This window comes from Prinia subflava, chromosome 3 (genome assembly GCF_021018805.1).
Source record: "Prinia subflava isolate CZ2003 ecotype Zambia chromosome 3, Cam_Psub_1.2, whole genome shotgun sequence".
NCBI lineage: Eukaryota > Metazoa > Chordata > Aves > Passeriformes > Cisticolidae > Prinia > Prinia subflava.
The window spans coordinates 101,413,006-101,431,406 of NC_086249.1; the positions used below are offsets into that span (position 1 = coordinate 101,413,006).

The following is an 18,401-nucleotide window of genomic DNA, read 5'->3' on the forward strand; positions in this document are numbered from 1 at the left end:
CTAAGTTTCAGAACATTCTAGTTGTTATTCAGTCTTGTCTTCATCACTTAGCATTCAAAAGTATTTTGTGCACCATTTCTTGCAAGCTGTATCTTGTTACAGTTTGCACTGTGAAAATGGTAGATAAACTGTAAGATAAATAAGACAAAGCAGTTAGATTTAGAGTAATTAATTTCTTCAAAAGCCACCTGTTCAACATAGACTTTTGCCATCAGCAGATCATGTTTAGTGTTTCTAAATCAGAGCTTTGAATTAATTTAGATTATTTTTTACTTGTTGACAACACGAGTGTAAGCTGATGTCCTAACTTACAGAACAGCACAGAGAGCTTATATTAAGCTTGAGTAGAATAATTGTATTTTCCATTTCATTCATACAACAAAGTTTTGCACAGTGTGGTGCTAAGGGCATTGTGTATCATTAAAGTATTGGGTAGAATTTTTAAAGGATGAAAATCCAGTGTAGGTAAAATCTTACACTTTTGTGTGCAGTTCTGATTTTTAATCCCTTTGAGTGCCTTTCTGCCCACTTCTCTGTAATTTCTTGGAGACAAGAGCAGAGGGATATGGGGTTGTTGGTGTTCAGGTGTGACAAAATCAGAATAGACTTAGAGATGATAGCAAGTCATTTACTATAGGTGTTCTTCTTTGAAGACCTTAATCCTCCATAGAACTCTCACAGATGGCCAGGAGAGTCCTCTTTTAGAGTGAAATGCAAATTTGTCTTCCTGCTGCATTTATTCCATCTGTTTGTGCTCATAGAGGACATGGATCTCAATATTTCTAGAAGGCAGAGGAGATCTCAAGACTGTTTAAGGTGGTTTATTTATTCTGATTCATCCATGAACTCATTTTTTTTAACACCACTGCTTCAGATATTCAGAGATTTTAACAAGAGGGAAGTACATAATCCTCCTAAAAGGAACGGGTGAGAAGTATTGAGGTTTTTTCGTGTCTCATATAAACAGAGATAATTAAAAAAGCAAGTGGGAATAAGATCAGCTTCAGAGTTATTGTTCATATATTTTATATTATTTTTAAAGTTTTCCAGCTTTCATAAAAGGATGTGTTGTATTGGCTCCAAGATGCATAATGCAGTTCACTGTAATTCAATATTGTACATATTTTTATATACTAGTGCAGCTTTGCAGCATTATCTTAAGTACAAATCTTATCTGTTACATTATTTTATGCTGGTGATTTCGTGTAACTGTTCATGTAGGAATTAAAAGTCCTCAATATATACATGAACCTTGCAATAGTGTGATCAGACCAAACCTATTTCACACAATTATCATAATAAAATGTGTCATAAGGAATTATCTTCATAAGTTGAATTGAGTAATATACAACAGGTCTTAAGGATGTGAAATTTTGATACTCCCTCCCTTCTTTTACGCCATTTATCATCAAGCAGTAGTTGGTTCATTTTTACTGTTGTTTCCCTGTTTCTCACTTAGAGTAGAAAACCAGTAGAATGAGATATTCACGTAACTTTAATAATTTTATGCCCTCCCTAGCCGTGTTTTAGATTGAACTTGATTAAGGAATCTCAGCAGTTAGTCCAAGGCTACCTTGCATTTCTGTGAAATACCTGCACCCAGGTGTCGTGGCTTGCATACCAAATTTTTTCTCCACTTCAGTGAGGATTCTGAGCCTGACTGGTTTATCATGTACTGATTCCACTGCCTTCCATCAAGATGAAAAGATGGAGCCCAGGCTCTGACACGTAGTCCTGAAACTGAATTTCACCCTGTGGATCCCAGTGTAGGAACTGTGGTGCTCCAAGGCCAGCCTGCATTGTTTTCAGTGACCTTGCAAATTGCTGGACAACATCTGTGAGAAGGGCTCTGGGTTCCTCAGAAACACCAACAGGAGACTGAGATCAGTCACCCCTATTGCCCCATTTGGGCTCTTTGCCCTGAGGCTCCTCAGTTTAGGGATTCCTCACCAGCTGTGGAAGTTGAGTTTAATGAAAAACTCAGTCCTTCAGCACTGACCCTGAAAAAAGCCAAAGACCCACAGGAGATGATCCAGACCCTTCTCCTCCCCTCCATCATGACTAAAGACTGCTGTGGAAAACCAATCTTTCCTGAGTGGAACTCCCTGGCCCCTCTACCTCCTGATCCTTCCCAGAGCAGGAGCACTGTCATCATCTGTTCAATATCTAAAGATATCTAAACCCACCATCTCTGCTTCTGACTGGGTTCCTCCACACAGAAAGTCAGGTTTGTAGTGGGGTGTGTTGGAATGCACACTGCCAAGTGGAGACCTCCAAGAATTTAAACACACAGTCTGTAGGTACACTTTATCAAATATTTCTCAGGTTTCAGGACCTGGGTCTATTTGTATGTATTTTTCAGGTATATAAAATGGGAATGTACATGGAGAGTACACGTGCTCATAGCAAGTAACCAGTAACAAAGTGAGCAGTTAACTCTCTTTTCATTATCTTTATCTCGCTGTGATTTCATAACAAACTACTCTTGGATTGATGGAAACCCTGCTAATGCTATGAAAAAAACTACTCCCAGCTGCTGTTCTAGAGAAAAGTTTCAAGACTGTGCTGCACAAAATATTTTGCCATTCAACTGTTGCAGTCCTCTGGACAGAGTTGTAGCTAAGACTGTAAAAGTGTTTCATAAACTGCAGTGTCCTGACCACTGCTGTGTATTTGCATTTTGTTTATGTTCAAACTATGACTGAGTTTCAAATAGAAATTTGTCCTTGATAGCATCACATCACTTTATTAATAAGACTAATGAAATGATGTGAGGCTTAGAATAGGTGGTCAGAAAATTGCAAGAGGGTAAGAATAAAATGAAGGAAGTTTCACTCCAACTGCATCAAGTGACATATTAGAATAATGTCAGTTCTTTTATTATATTATTTCTTTTACGCTTACTCTGATTTTCATGGGTTTTGTTTGAAATATACAAGTGATAACTTCTGAATAGTTAAATTATGCTCTTTTATTATATTTTTTTACCTAGTACAAAGCTGATTTTATTCACAGTCTATTCAAGCAAAACCATCCAATAAAAGTCTTATGAGAGTTCACTAAATGTTTAATATAATCATCCATTAATTATTATTCACCTGGTTTCTTCACTTTCATAATGGTAGGCATTGTTGTATAGATTAGTGGGTGGGACAGTAGCTGCAGAATTGATTCTGGCAAGCTTGATTTGGAGATGTCATTTTTATTTTTCCTGAATTGCTGTAGCAATGCTGTGTAAAATGAAAGTCCAGAGGTGCTTTTCGTTTTCTGGAGTGTCTGTTTTCCACTCCTGCTTTCCCATTTTGTTGTTGGAATAGCCTTTCCTGCCTGTTAAGAGAAATGCCCTCATTCTTGGAGAAAATCCTGATTTAATTTCAATAAGTTCCAGTAGACTCAACCAGCATTGTGTCTCACCACGCAAGTGTCAGTATCATCAGAGAACAAAAGGAAAGTTGTTTCTTGCTGAATTCAGATGGCTGTTACTTATTTCTGCAGTTTGAGAGCTCCTGGCCTTTCATTTGGTAGTTTTCCCTTTGGACTGGTGTGTGTTTAGTCTGCTGAAGGAGTGAGAAGAGAAGTTCTGTCTGTGCATGGAGGGCAGTTCTTTAGTGGAGGAAGGCTCTGTGCCATCACCCCTGGAGGAAGCTCTTGGGTTATATCTACACTTCTGGTTTTGGTCAAGCCATACAAGGGCTTTGAGGGAAAACATCTGGATAACTTGGATGCCTTGGATCCTCCAGACTCGCATCTTTCTGGGTGTAGGCTTGGACAGAGAACTGAAATGGGATTAGAGATGTTTGAGAGTAAAGAAAGATCTGTACAAGAATCAAGTGAGTCCTGCAGTGTCAGGAAGGCCCAGCTCTGGAGTGGTGTCAGTGCTGCTGCAGATGTTCTCCTGTTTGATAGAAAGGGAATGAGTCTGCAGCTCTGGGCATGGCAGTGGAAAACAGGCAGAGGTTTTTGTTGTAGTCCACGTTCTTGATGTGCCCTGTAATTGTGAGCACGTTGCTATTTTGTTTAAATGTTTCCTGCAGGCAAAATTACATCAATATTAATTTAGCTGTGATGTAAAATTGCTTGTCTGTCTGTAAGAGTTAATAAGTAAATGTCTTTTCAGGGCTTGAGTATTTTATTCTATAAAAATTCTGCTGAGTATTTAAATGAGGTTGTAGTTATTGAATTAGACATGAGTACCTACCACTGGTAAAAAATGTTGAAAATGCTCTTTCAGATCACTTCATTGAGGAAATTGTGATGATTCCCCTTTTCACAGGGGTGGAAGTAGTTTCTATTTTTTATTATTTATGCTTGTCATCCTGGAAAAACTACAAATTGTAAAACCAATATGGAAAGTTTTAAGTAGAAGGTAAAATTTGATTTTATTTAGGTTAGTCTGCCTTGAGGTAAACCTTACTCAAAGCTTGGAGAGGGCCTCTCCATGACCAGTTTTTGAGCCAAATGTGACACAATATTTCATGTTGTCTACTGATGATAATTTACAGGTTATTAAGTGCTGTGCTCCTCTGAAAGACTGGAGTAGGCAACACGCTTGGTTTTTTGAATGAAGGGTAGTATATATTCAAACTAAATTAAAAAACTGTCCTGGAAAGTTTTTTATTATACTTGTGGCTTTCTTTTAGTCCATTGCCCAGCAGTGGCAATGATTAATATTTCCTGTTCAGTGAGAAAGAGACTACAGAAATCTTCTTCTTGCGCTCAGATTCTCTGAAACTTTTTTAGAAATCCACTTATTGATGATCTTTTCAATGGGGTCATGACACAGGGGAAATATGGAAATACTATTTTCTGACCAAGCAAGGATGGCTAAATGAGGAACATGAATTCTAGAGAGTGTTAGCGTGGTCACACTGTGTGATGTGCTATAGAACTGCTATGTCTTTATTCCCAATTTTTGTCTTTTCTTTGATTGGAATCATAGACAGTGGTTTTCCCCCTTTTTGAGTCTTATGATACTGTCTTTGAACAAGATACAGGTAATGGTTTTTAAATACCAGTCCTAACATACCCAGTGCCCATATTATAGTTAAGACAAGAAATGCAAATACACAATAATAGAATCTGATTTCTGGTGTAGCAAAAGCCTGGCTTAAAATAGGTGCAGATTTTTAGTGATCAGCCCAATTTTTGGCCTTTCAGTTTGATCACTGTGTCTGTAAATCATGAAGATGAGCACACTGAGACAAGGGTGTTTGTTATGAATTCAGTGTAGATATGGGGGGTGTGATTCACTTCCACCATAGGATGTCAGGGAAATTTAGATGAGATGTGAGAGAGCTTAGCTCTGGTGCAGGTTTGTCCCTTCAGTGCTTCACTTGCTCATTTTCCATGTGCTGGCAGAAAAGTAGGGTACTGGGTAAGGAGAGCCTTCCTGAAGGATTGTAATAGGGGAAGCTTCAGCTCCACAGTAAAAATTAAATACTTGTTTTAAACCTTTCTGCTCCTAAGTTCTGTTTAAAGAAGTTCGATTATGCTTCAGGTACATGCAGTTTCATTGTCCAGAGGAAGTTCTATGCCTTTGATTTGCTTTGTCATTGATGAGAAAAGAGCCTGTAAGAATTTTAGAGCAGAAGTCTTTTTGCTGAAGGATTCAAAAATGATAATTTATGTATGTTGTGAGTAAAAAAGTCTGTGAAAAATATTTGTTGAATTTTGTATTGCATCTGGTAACCAGCCTTTTGTCCTTATAAATAATACTGCACTTGGAGAGTAGGAATGAAATCAATGTGCCTGAAGAGAGTGATTTTAAGCTCTGTAGTTAATCCCATCCCCTGTCCCTGTGCTGCTCCACAGCAGGTCCAGTTCTCTGCATAGATTGTCCTGTCACCTGCCCACTTGGCATCGACCTGTGGAGTTTCCTGGGACAGCAGAGGGATTGTGTTCTCTGGTCTAGGGCTCAAATCTCAAATCTCAAACCCTGACTGAGGCTGCTTCTGATTTCTCTTGTTGTGGGACCAGTGGTGGATGGGAAAGGATTTTGTTTCAAGCTGTCATTAGATTTCAGGCAACAATGAGACTTAACCGCTTTCTTAATTCCTCTGTGACTTTAATTCTATTATCTTTTAGTTGCATTTCAGCTGTCCTAGTTTTATGCAGTGGCCTGAGAGGCAAAACAGTCCTGTTTAGTCACTTTTTTCTGCTCCAAGATGGAGTTGTTAGATGGCATTTCTGTTTTTCCTGGTACAGTGCCACCATGAACAGGGACAAGTGAGAGAGGATTTAAAGGTAAGGAAGTAGAATCAGAGCCATCTTCACTTATCATAGGAACATGAGGGAAAGCTACTGTGTGAGGAGGTGGCAGGTTTTATGTCTGTATTCAGAAATAATGGAGCAACTGGTATTATTTGAGTCCTTGCATGGCACTGGTGCCAGGAAAGGAGGAGAAAGTGGAAAAAGCAGCAGGTAGGTGCAGTGGGGAGATGTGTGTGATCTCTCCAAGGCCGCATGTTCTGCTGCTTCTTGGGGGTCAAAAGCAGCCTGGCTGTTGTAAGTGAACTTGCACCAATTTTGTAACTAATTTGTGAGTCATCTTCTCTGAGATATCAGATATGTTGGTGTATTTCATGCGGCAAATTAGTTTCTGTAAATCATTAGAAAAGATCAGACTTTCAAATAGATGAGGATATCTGGAGTTCAAAATTACCCAGTGCTTGAAGAATCAAAAGCCGTGCACCAGAAGTGTTACATGTAAACCATTATTTTGTATGTTCTTCTGTAACAATACCTTCTGATCCACTTTGTTAGCAATATAAAAAACATCAATTATAGAGTAATACTTCAGTAAAAAATAATTTTTTTAATCTGTGTTTTTCTTTCAGGGCAATTAAAGCATTTCAGGAGGCGCTTTATGTTGATCCCAGCTTTTGTCGAGCCAAGGAAATTCATTTGCGACTTGGACTTATGTTCAAAGTGAACACAGACTATGAGTCTAGTTTAAAGGTAGGTTTAAGTCCTTTAAAATTGAATTAACATTTCTTACAAGTTGTGTGTTGCATGTTAAAGCTGCAAGGAATGCATAAGCACAGACCACCTGCTATAGAACTTGAAGCGCTTTAATGTGAAGTGTCTCAGTCTAAACAGAAGGATAGGGTTGAGATGTGTGAGGTGCTGTACTCCAGATGAAAAATTTGTTGAAAAAAGGGCTCTTGTTAAAATAGTGAATCTTGGAGGAGACTGAGGTTGAACTGAAAGCTAAGGGAAAAAAATAGCAACTTCGATTATTTGATATTTTATTTTTATATTTCTTTTTTTTTTTCCCTGTTGCAAACTGGAAGTTCTTGGAATTAGTGAACTACAAAGTTTTCATGCAAAATTATGTCTTTTTTTAATGTAATTGTTACTTTTCTAGTAGTTAATTATTCTTTCATTTCCTGGCTTGAGAGTCAGCTTCTAAGGCAACAGTTGCTGGCTAATCAATTGGAAATGGTTTATGGTAACACAGCGCTTTGTTTCTTTTGTACTTTTTCAAATTCCTTACTATTAACATTCTTTTCTGGTCTCTGATTGTAATCTGTCATTTTATCTCCCTCTGTTCAGCACATTTGCCCATGTTTTTCCTCTTTCATTTTTTACTTTACCCGCATGTCCTTTCTTTCCTGGCCTCTAAATTTAGCTGTGTCTTGTAAAAAGGAAGTATTCTTTTAAGAGAGTTGCACGTGGTGGGAAATACACCTGCAGGGCTGAGAATTTTGTAATTAGGTGTAATTTATTAACATATTTCTGCATATTAATCTTTCCTAAAAATTTCTGAAAAAACAATAAGTGTTTTGTTTTCAAGAATCTTACGGCGTCCTTTTCTTGCCAGATTGTTTTCTTGGGTTGTTAGAATCACATTGTCCGAGACTTGAAAGAGCAGAGTGTTCCTCTCAATTTTTCCTTTCAGCTTTTGTGATGGAGGGAAGCAGTTCTCTCCCCAGGCTTCCCTTTTCATCCAGAGCCCAAGGTTTCACCTACAGAGATTGGTGGAGCTGGGAATTGTGCAGAGGAGTAGAAAAGATTCCATGCAATGAACAGTGAAAGAGAGCAAGGAGAGCTAGAGGTTGAGAAAGGGATTGTGTGTGAGCTTGAGTGATCCTATTTCGTTATACTTTGGCACAGACTTGGTATGTTATGACATATAGAGAATAAAAGAAGTGCTGAAGTACATTTTGGTTTTATTTTTAAAGAAGCTGGGAGAAAATATTAAATTTACAAGGAAATTACAAGGAGTATTACAAGGAGGTGGTCATCTTGTAATCAAGTAGTAGAGGAAACTCAATGATCTCTAAAGGTCTTTTCCAGCCTAGTTGATTATATGATTTTAATTTTGATATAAATTGATCAAGAAATAGATAACCTTTTTCTGGTGTGCCATAGAATTTGCAATTCTGTCAGTGAATCAGGTATTTAAATAAATATTATGATGATTCAATCTAAATCATTTCTTGTGTTTGATGTTCAGAATTTTGCAAAACAAATCAGTCACTTACCATGAGGATTTTCATTATACCAAACCTCAAGTTTTCAGAACACCAGCTACAAATGGGAAGAACACCAAAGAAGTATTTTGAAAACAGAAAGAAATTAACCTTTCTAATGTAAAATTATCTTGATTCTATTGCTTTTATGTGGCATGTGGTTAAGTCACATGGCCACAAAACAAATGGCCACAAATGAAGCAGGTTACCCTGGGGCAGAGGGATGGTCTTCAAAGGATGGTGAAATGAACATGATGAGGGTTTGCATTAAAGATGGTTTCATGTTTTTCTTAAAGCAATTCATTCCTAAAAGCTGCATTCCTGCAGCTCATTCCTAAAAGTTTGTCTCATTTCCACCTTGCAATCCTGGTGACCTCGTTCAGCACTCTCAGCCACGTGGAATCGATGATTTTTCATTTTGTTGCTTTTCCTCATTTGCAGACTGAGGTGGATCAGAGGTCTAAGCCAGCTCAGCTTGAGAGTGCCCAGTTGGTACATCCAGTGCAAGGCTGATGGAATGGGAAGGAGGGGACAGAGCTGTCTTCTCCTCTTCTGGTTCAAAACGTAATGAGAAACTGCTCTGGAAGTACCAACTGAGACACCTAAAGCAGAGTTTCTGGGTTACTTCCTTTGCTGTGGAGGCTGCAATTCTGAGTAAAGAATGACAGTGAGGAATAAAAGAAAAGACCTAGTGGAACTCAGTCATGAACACTTTGAGCTGTTTCCAGTTCAGCTGAGCTGTGGATTTAATTTAGGTACAGCCCAAGGATTTACCTACTTTGGTTGAAAACAAAGTGTTACTGGTTGAAACTTATCAGTTTAAACATCACAATGTGTCAGTTGAGGAGAAAAATAAGTAGAACAGGGCTGTAGCTTCTTTAAAAGCCAATCTTTAAAAAAAACACACCTTAAACCAGAAAGTGTGATGGGAATGAGAGGCAAGTCAGAAAATGCTTCCTTAGTGAAGAGAACGAAGGGAAGTGCTGATACACTGGTTATGCTCAAACATGGGGAGAGTAAAATGGAGAAGGGATGTGAGGAAAGTGTGAAGGGATGTTTTCACACAATGTCTGTCTCGTTCTCTGAGACACAGAGTGTCTCATCTTTGAACAAAAGAAAGATAATAAACCCAAAGCAGTGAAAAGACAGAGTTGTCTTGTTGTGCCTTTTTTGGTTTTGTGGACCTTTTTGAAAGGATCCAGGATTTTAGAGGGTAATTAAGGGGGTTGGGATCCAGCCTGCCTATGACTGGCCTTGAGCACAGACTCTTTTCCTGGGGCTCTTTGCCCAGTTTGAGCTCCCCATTCACACGGAGATAGAAAGTGGAAATAACTTTTCATCTGGTGCTCACTTGTGACTGCTCTGGATTTCACAGATTATACCAACGTTGCATTAAAGTACTTTGAAATATCATAATGTTTTTGATGGTATTTAAACATTCATGTTAAGTCTATAATTGCCAAGAATAAACCATTGCCAACAGATGAGTCACTGTCAGTAAGAGTCATTGTCAGTAAGAGTCTTCAGGCAAAGGGGGAAGATGGAAGTCTGAAGGTCATATATTCCATGTTTTTCACAATTTTAAAGCATTAACATAAATCATCTGTATTTTATGTAAGCAATTTAAGCACAAAATTAATTTTTACTATTTTAAGATGTTGATGATCAAGGTAATTGCTGGAGTGCTGTTTAACAAGCATAAAATCAACTCAGTCTTTTTTCAAAATCAATTACTGGTTTTGCCTGTTCTGCAGTTAAGACTTGCAAATTACTATGAGAATCCTTGACTTTCTCTGTTACCCCATTGCCATAAACTCTTGCAACACCAATGCTGTTGAAAATTACTTGGCCTTCAGGCTTACATTAAGGGAAAAAAAAGTGTCCCTTCTAGTTGAAAAGATAACAGTCCTTGTGTAACCTGGCAGATGGGGCAGTGTTGGCTTCAGAGGTGAGACATGAAAGCTCTCATTCATCAGAAAAGTACAATTAATTCCAAAATATACTGGCAGTGGCTTGGGGGATGGATTCCTTTTTATAAATTGATGACCGTAGCAACGACATGCTACTAAGGTTTACCTCACAGCCCAACTTTTTCAGTTTATTATATCCTGCTGCCCTTCTCCTGTTTACCATTTCCTACAACTGACACAAGGAATATTGTGGTTGATGATGGTGGCTGTGATATGAAAGGAGAATAAAGCAAGGTCTCTATAATCTATCTTTTTATTCATTGGGTAAATGTAGTCGGAAAAAATATTCATACTTCTCAGCATGTGCCACATTATTTCTGATGTCACTCGCTGTCATGGTCATTTTCCTATTTATTGAATATATATTTTTTAATTTGGCCTCCTTTTTTATAAGCGCATGTAATCATCTTGTCTCGCATGTGTGTCTCAGTTCTTCTCTTAAGTACTGTTGAATCTTAAACAATTTCTAGAAAATACGTGGGAATGAAAGATTTCAAAGAGAATTTTGGAGGATGTTCCTGCATGACATCCTGCTCCAGAGCCTTCTGAGATGTGGGAGCTGAGCCCCAGGTGGCAGCTGTGGAAAACCAGTCTCCCTCCTGGTGCTCATCCTGCTTGGTGGTGTTGAAGTTTTAGTGGGGATTTAGAGCCATAATCATGAAAGCCATTTGAATGCAGAATTCATACTTAGGGGAAAAAAAAATCTTTGTTTTTTGTATTTATTAGATTGATAACACTGAGGGAACAGTGGGGGCCAGGGGGCAAATTTTCTGAGGTTTGCTTTTATGAGGGGAAGCCTTGTTTGCTTTTATTTGGAGATTTGTGGTGGGGGAATTGTGTGGGTTTTGTTGGATTTTGTTTGGTTTGTGGGGTGTTTTTTTTTTAAAGGGTGGTCAGTAGGAATGCTGGACATAAGAGGTTGGTTTATAGCAAATAATATTTTTGCTTTGAGAATTTTATTTTATTACAGGTGCACCCTGTACTCAGTAACAAAACCTTTAGAAGAATGAGAACTCAATTTCTCGTGTTTTCAATTATCTGCCTTCTAGTAGAAATACTAATTCTGTCTTTCACTTACAGAAATTTTTCCTCCTTCTTTATACACAAAACAGTTATTTCAGTAGTTTGCTTCAGGCTTATGCTTTCATCTTGCCCGTAAATCATCAATTTAAATACAATTTTAATTTTTTAATTATTCTTCTAAAGATTCTCATTTGTTAGTAATGTTAAGACATGCTGCTTATATTAGGATAAGAAAAAGGCTGCAAAAGAATTAAAATGTGCATGAATTGTATGAATATGCATGCATTATGAAGAAATTAAATACTGATGCACCGATGAACAGCTTGAAGTACTTATTTATAGTCAGTCAGACACTTTTCTACCACTTATTCAAATATTTCTCCTGTATATATACTTATGAAAGATATTTTTAGCTAGTGCAGCTATTATATGCCAACATGTAACTGTTAGAGACATGTCATTCATTTTTTATGTTCTTTCTCTGAGTAATAAATAAACAAGAATTTAGGAAAATGAAAAGTTGTGATTTCAAGCCTTCATGTGCTGTTTTTCCACCTAGTTATCTTTCTCGTATGGGCTTATATTAGTGATTTTTAAGTTTAAGCATTGTACATTGAAACCTGACGTATTTTATTTATTAAAAATAACTAGTCAAAATACATGCAGTTAGGAGAAGTTTTAGTTTCTTATGTCGAGTTTTATGTATTTAATTCTATGAGGAACAGGTGCTTTTTTAGGTAAAAAAACAAGGTGAAAGTCTTTGGCTCTTGTGAGTTGGATATCCAAGATTTCAAGTGCTGCACACAAAAAAACATTTTGTGGAAAGCAAAATGAAACGAATCAAAAGATAATGTCAATAAAAGTGTAAGTGGATGGAAAGCAGCATTTGGGATTGAAATGTCTCCCTTAGTCTTTGTTGTTTGCAGATGTCAGTGGTGGAAATACACATACAAGAAGTAAATCCATGGCAGTTTTTAATGCAGCATTGCACTGTAATGAAACTGCAGGAGAGTTGTTAATGTGACTGGTTTTGACAGTGGATAATGATACCACAATGTCTGGCCTACAGAGTGATCTCTTTTGTTCTCTCTTACCTAGTTTCACTTGGGTTTTTGACTAATTCCTGTAAAAGAGAATTACAGGTGTTTTTTAGAAATGTCACGATTACAAAGAGGAGTAAGTGCTAAACCTGAATTACCATGGTGTGTGGAATCTTCAGTCTTTTGGGAGGTGGGGAAGAACACAGCCTGGGAGGAGGAATAGGTGATTCAGAAGCTGAGTATTCAGTCTAAGGATGTTGGTGCTGAGTGGGGAAACCCTGGATGTATGGACACACCAGGGAATGATATGGTGAAGAGGAGTGCTGTGGAAAGAGGCCAGTCCTGGTCAGTGGAGAGCTGAACATGAGCCAGGAGGGACATCCCTGTCCTGAGGGACATGAGGACATGGCCAGCCGGGCAAGGGAGGGGATTGTCCTGCTCTGCTCTGGGCTGGGGCAGCCTCACCTCCAGTGCTGGGGCAGTTCTGGGTGCCACGACATAAGAAGGGTGTGAGACTCTTAGAGAATGTCCAGAGGAGGCCACAGGGGTGGTGAAGGGCCTTGAGGGGAAGCTCTGTGAGGAGCAGCTGGGGACACTTGGTCTGTCCAGCCTGGAGGAGACTGAGGGGAGACCTCAGTGCAGGCACAGCTTCCTCCTGAGGGGAAGAGCAGGGGCAGGCACTGATCTCTGCTCTGTGCTGACACTGACAGGACCCGAGGGAATGGCCTGGAGCTGTGTCAGGGCAGGTTTAGGTTGGATATTAGGAAAGGATTCTTCCCCCAGAGGGTGTTTGGGCACTGAACAGGCTCCCCAGGGCAGTGGTCACAGCACCAGCCTGACTCAAGGAGTGTTTGGTCAGTGCTATCGGGTACATGGTGTGAGTCTTGAGGATGGTTCTGTGCAGGGCCAGGAGTTGAATTCAGTGATCCCTGTGGGTCCTTTCCAGCTCAGGATATTCAGTGATCCTGCTGCACTTCATTCATGGACCTTCTCCTTCAGAGGCATCTCCATCAGGACAGATCCATTTTTATGGGGTGTAACTGCAGGCTGGGCGTTCAGGGCACGCAGGAATCCTCGCCGTGCAGCCACAGCTCGGCCTGAGCTGCGCCGCCCGCGCAGCCTGGGCGGCTCCGGGGCTGGAGGCTCCGCTCCGCGGCCGTGCCGTGCTGCGGCGGTGGCGGCACATCCAGGCATTCTCTTGCCGCTGGCAGCCTTTCAGGCTGTTAGCACAGGAATAGATGAGTTCTGATGTCGCAGAAAAAATGCATAAAAGGTGAAGGCAAACGGGAGATAGCTTTGTGAAAATCGCCGTGGAAGATATTGGTCAGTAAATTCTGATGCAGCCTCTTTTTTTGGCTCACAGAAATACGGCTTGTATGGTCTTTCTGTTTAAAAATGATTTTTCTCTTGGAGCTTGCCAGAACAAGAGATTTTTCGGAGCACACTGCAGCTATTCACTGTATATGTATATGTGGCCTTTGTTCCTTCTGTCCTCCAGCAGTTTTTTTTTTTTCTCCCGTCTGTTAGTTGGCTTTTTTTGAATGTTGGACTAAAGTACCCGAGTGTTTACACTACACAAACCTTTATCTCGCAAGCTGAATTTGTTGTGAGCTCGGAGAGCAGCAGGATGAGCTGCTGTAGCAGCGCACGGAGCGTGTCCTCTCCTGACCCTCTCCCCTGGTCCCAGAGATGCCTGGCAAATGGAGGCTTGGCACTGTGCCCCGGCTGGTTACACAAGGCTCTGCGTGCCCTACTTATCCCAACAAAAGCTGCTCTGAGCAGCACGGGCAGCACACCTAGGTCACACAGGCAGAAAAAGCCATCTCCTGACAGAATTTTACTGAGTCATGATGGAGCTTTCCTTCGTGGTAAGTCGGTGAGGATTGTCAGGTTTCAGATGATGGCTTGCCTTGCTTGCTGAATAAACGCAGAGCCGAGAGCTATTAAACTTGCTGATGTCACCCTGGAGAGGAGGAGGGAGTAGAATCACTACACTGAGGTCTCAGGTTTGGATGTAAACAGAGACAGCACTGAAAATCTTGCACTGAAAAGAAAAGGGCTCGTTTTGCTTTTGTCATTTATTGATTAAAGAAACAACAAAACCTTGGGTACTTGCCTGTTACATTGTAAAGAATCGGTGTTAAATCTGTGAGAGAAAGCATATTAAGTTACCTAAATCAGCGTCAGATTCCTGTTACTTTACTACCAGACCTAGTGCTTTCATCAGTTCTCTTTCTGTGGAATCCACTGTACCTCTCATCCTTGGAAAGGTTATCTTTGGAATTGTTTCCGCAATCAGAGGCAAGCCAAGGACTCCAGAGGAGATGGAATGAGCTGTAGATAACTGCAATTACAGATGGGTACAAATGAAGGTGATTTAGGGCTCGGCTGATCTTAAAGGTCTTTTCCAACCTAAACGATTCTGTGATTGCGCCTTGAGCCGCAGCCCTTGAGGAGAGCCTGTTAGTTTTTAACATTCACAACACTGCCTTCTAGGTAAATCCTCTTACTGGGGATTTGAATTTCTATAGACTGCTGTCTGCCTTGAGGTATTGTGTGTCGTCTCTGAGCTGCAGCGGCCTCTCCTGCATAACAACTATTGCACACAGCAGTAGCCAGCTCAGTGCTGCAATATTTGAGAGGGGTGCAGATGTTTGCCAGCCGCTGCTGTCGGTTGCAGAAATGGAAGTTGGAAATTATTACTATTTTTTTAATTTTTTGGTGCTGGTAATTCTGATTAGTGGATCTGCTTTTGGCTGACCAGGTTGATGCGTTAGAAATGCATGCATGGGGGATTTTTTTGTCTGATTTTGAGTACTGAACGGGGAGCTATGTATTATTTATCCGGCAAGAGGTGTAGGTTTGCTCGTGTGTGTGTGTATTTCAGAGGTTCTTGGTTTGAAAGGTTCTGGGCTTTGTATTGCTTTTGACTGTGATAATTATCTAGTGCAAGCAGAGTGTTTGTCTGTAGTTACTGGCTTTGGTTTATCAATTTCTTTACCGTTTGTAGATTAGTGAATAGTGCTAGTAGAAATTTACCACACTAAGAAAATTTTCATAATGTGGCTTTTTGAATTTCCAAAGTTGGCTGCTGTAGGAGTGAATATTTAATTTTTTAGGAGGCATTACTGAGAATATTTCTGCTTTTTTTTACTGTATAGCACTTGATACTATTGGCATACTTATATATTAAAATGGTTAGATATTCTTATATGGTTGTCTGCTTTCTCTCACTGAGTCTCACTGCAATAACCCTTCAGAAGAGCTGTTGCAGAACAGTTGTCAATCTTGTTTCTTTAGATCTGCTTAATTTTTATAATAGCATTGCTAGGTGAGATCAAATCTGTTCCATTCTGCTTTATCTTTCCATAGTAATTGTAAGTGATGGTGCAAGATGACACATCTGTACAGGAAGGATTTTGTACCTTTTCAGTTGTACAGGCCAGAGCCTTTTTTTTTTCTTTCTTTTGGCAGTCAAAATGCAATTTAAGATAGAGCATTTTATTTTTATTTAGGGTTTTTTTTTTAAGTTGTCTGCTTAGTAGAATCACTATGGTAACAGACTAAAGGATGTCTCTGAGGCACTCAACCTGCATTGCAATGTAAGTGAGGGGAGACTGTAAGTTGTCTGCCTGCTGAGCAGTAGGGAAAGGAGCAGACACAGCAGAGAAATAAGCTAATAATTAATATTTGTAAGCTATTACTTAATGCTTGCGCTAAAGTTGAGGAGTTATTTTACAGTGTGAATCCATTGGTTTTTGTCTTCTCTTCTGGGGGGATGTTACTAAAATGTTCATTATAAATTGTGAATTTGTATTGTTATTCAACTTTGGTTCATTTTTTAAATGCTGGTGTATGCTACAAATGATGTTGATGAAGTGAGTGAGGAGGAAGGTGCATCAGTGTATGTCAGAGCTTATGGAAGTGTCAGCATTCCTCTTATGGCTTGTTATGGATACTACATTAATTTTCTAATTTTTGTCCCTATTAAAATTAGGGTTTTTTAAAATGTGATCATCTGATAAAGTCTTACAGATCTTTGTAAGATTTGTACTCAAGGAGATATTATGACCATGAGGAAAGTTAGGTAGCATCTAATAGCTCTGAGTACTACAATACTGAAAGTGTGTTGCACATATCCATTGATACAGACTTTTTCTCTTCCCATCTACAGCAGTAGGCTCCCAGTGCCACCTAGTTTGGCATCCTGAATAGTTTGATCTAAACTATCATTTTTATGCTAAGAAAATAAAGTATACTAAAGTGTCAGTCATGTTTTGTGTATTAGAAATCACCTGACACTGTGTTTTGTAAACAACTGTGTTTATTAACAGTAGTATTTCATAGGGTAGCTCTTAGGCTCCTGTATTCCTAGGCCTTATTCTCTGTTGTACTAATATGTCCATCAAAATTTCACCCTGTGTGGGAGATTTTCTCAAAAGTTTATGGAAAAGCTCAGGCACTGGAGTTTCTGTGCCTGTTCTCATTTTTATACACTAAATAGTGATCAGTGCATTAACATGACACTTGCAGACAGACTTCATTGCTCTGATTCTGTGACTCTTTTTATAGATGAGTGAAAAACTTACCTCAGCACCTAGAATGTTTTAAAAGGTATTTTTTGTATTCCTTAAAGAGAAGTGATTAAAATTAAACAAGTTTCAATGTTTAACTAAAGTTTTCTCAACATCTGGAGGAGAAGATGCGAGAACCTATGAACTCATGTTTTAATGTAGAGGTATTCATATTAAATGCTTTTTGACAAGAGTGGAGTTTTCTAAAAACCTAAAATCACTCAGTTTGTAGGGAGAGTGTTCTGTTTTTCTAGATAGATTGAGTCTTAGATATTTATCTCCATGAGGCTAAGAGCTGCTGTGTCTGCAGTCCCAGTTGTTTGTTTAAAAACTTGATCTTCCAATTTTGACCATTCGTTTGATGCCTTTATCCTTTCAGATGCAACCCCAGTTGTTCTGTGAAGATCTGTTGCCATCTTAGATTACTAGAAGCATTGCAATGTTTGCAATAAAAAAAATTTACTTTTCTCTAGTAAGCAGTTGAACAGAAATTGAAAATTGTTTTTTTTAAGACAAGTGGTAACATGCAGTATTGATTTTCAAGTACAAAATTGATTTACTCTTAGTAGTTTGCCCAAGTGCTAGTATTACTTTGTTTGAAAAGCAAATAATTCTTTTTTCTTTCCAGCATTTTCAGTTAGCTTTGATTGACTGCAATCCCTGCACTTTGTCTAACGCTGAAAGTAAGTAACCAAGAAGTATTTATTTTGTTGTGGATTTTTTTTAAGTCTTATGCTTGCAACTGTATGAATTTTTAATGAACCAGGTCTTCAAAATCAAAAGAATTGGTACTGAGAGAGGGAGACTACAAAACCTGTCTCCCTCTCTCAGGTGTTCCAGTGGAATTGTGAATTCTTTTAGTAAATGGAATAAGTAAAAATTGAGACTTAGCTTATTCATCATCCGAAGGCTTGAATTCTGGAGGAAACTTATTATTTGACTGTTTGGGTTTTTTTTAATTTATAAACCTGATGCTTGTACCATGGCACACATTTAATAACAATTATTTAAAACGTTCGTCATCTTGATAATCTGTCAATTTTCAGTGATTATTTTCATGCCATTTAAATTTATAGATCCAAAATTCAGCATCAGTTTTACTGTAAAAATAAGAAAGAAAACCCCATATTTGACTTTAGGGTTTTTTTGATGTCAGGTATGTATTGGTCTAGTTGAACATGTTAATCTTTAGTGCAGTGTGATCTATCATAGGCACAATGCACTGTAGGTGTAACAGAGGGCCTGCAGGTATTTATCCATAGTAAGTGGAATTGTGTGCAAGAATAAATGTGTGTTTCTCGTGTTTTGGAGTCTGTAAGA

At 38.9% G+C, this 18,401-nt stretch overlaps 1 protein-coding gene across 16 annotated transcripts in view; it reads left to right on the top strand.

Annotated features, from left to right (window-relative positions):
• Positions 1–18,401, top strand: part of KDM6A (lysine demethylase 6A) — a 149,282-nt gene that overhangs the window by 72,680 nt on the left and 58,201 nt on the right. For all 16 annotated transcript variants that reach the window (XR_010079755.1, XM_063393057.1, XM_063393058.1 and 13 more), the window contains exons 6-7: positions 6,837–6,957; positions 17,710–17,764. Coding sequence is in view for 15 of the 16 variants with exons in the window: in XM_063393057.1 (XP_063249127.1) it covers positions 6,837–6,957; positions 17,710–17,764 (176 nt within the window). In the remaining variant the exon portion in view is untranslated. The remainder of the gene's footprint in view (positions 1–6,836; positions 6,958–17,709; positions 17,765–18,401) is intronic.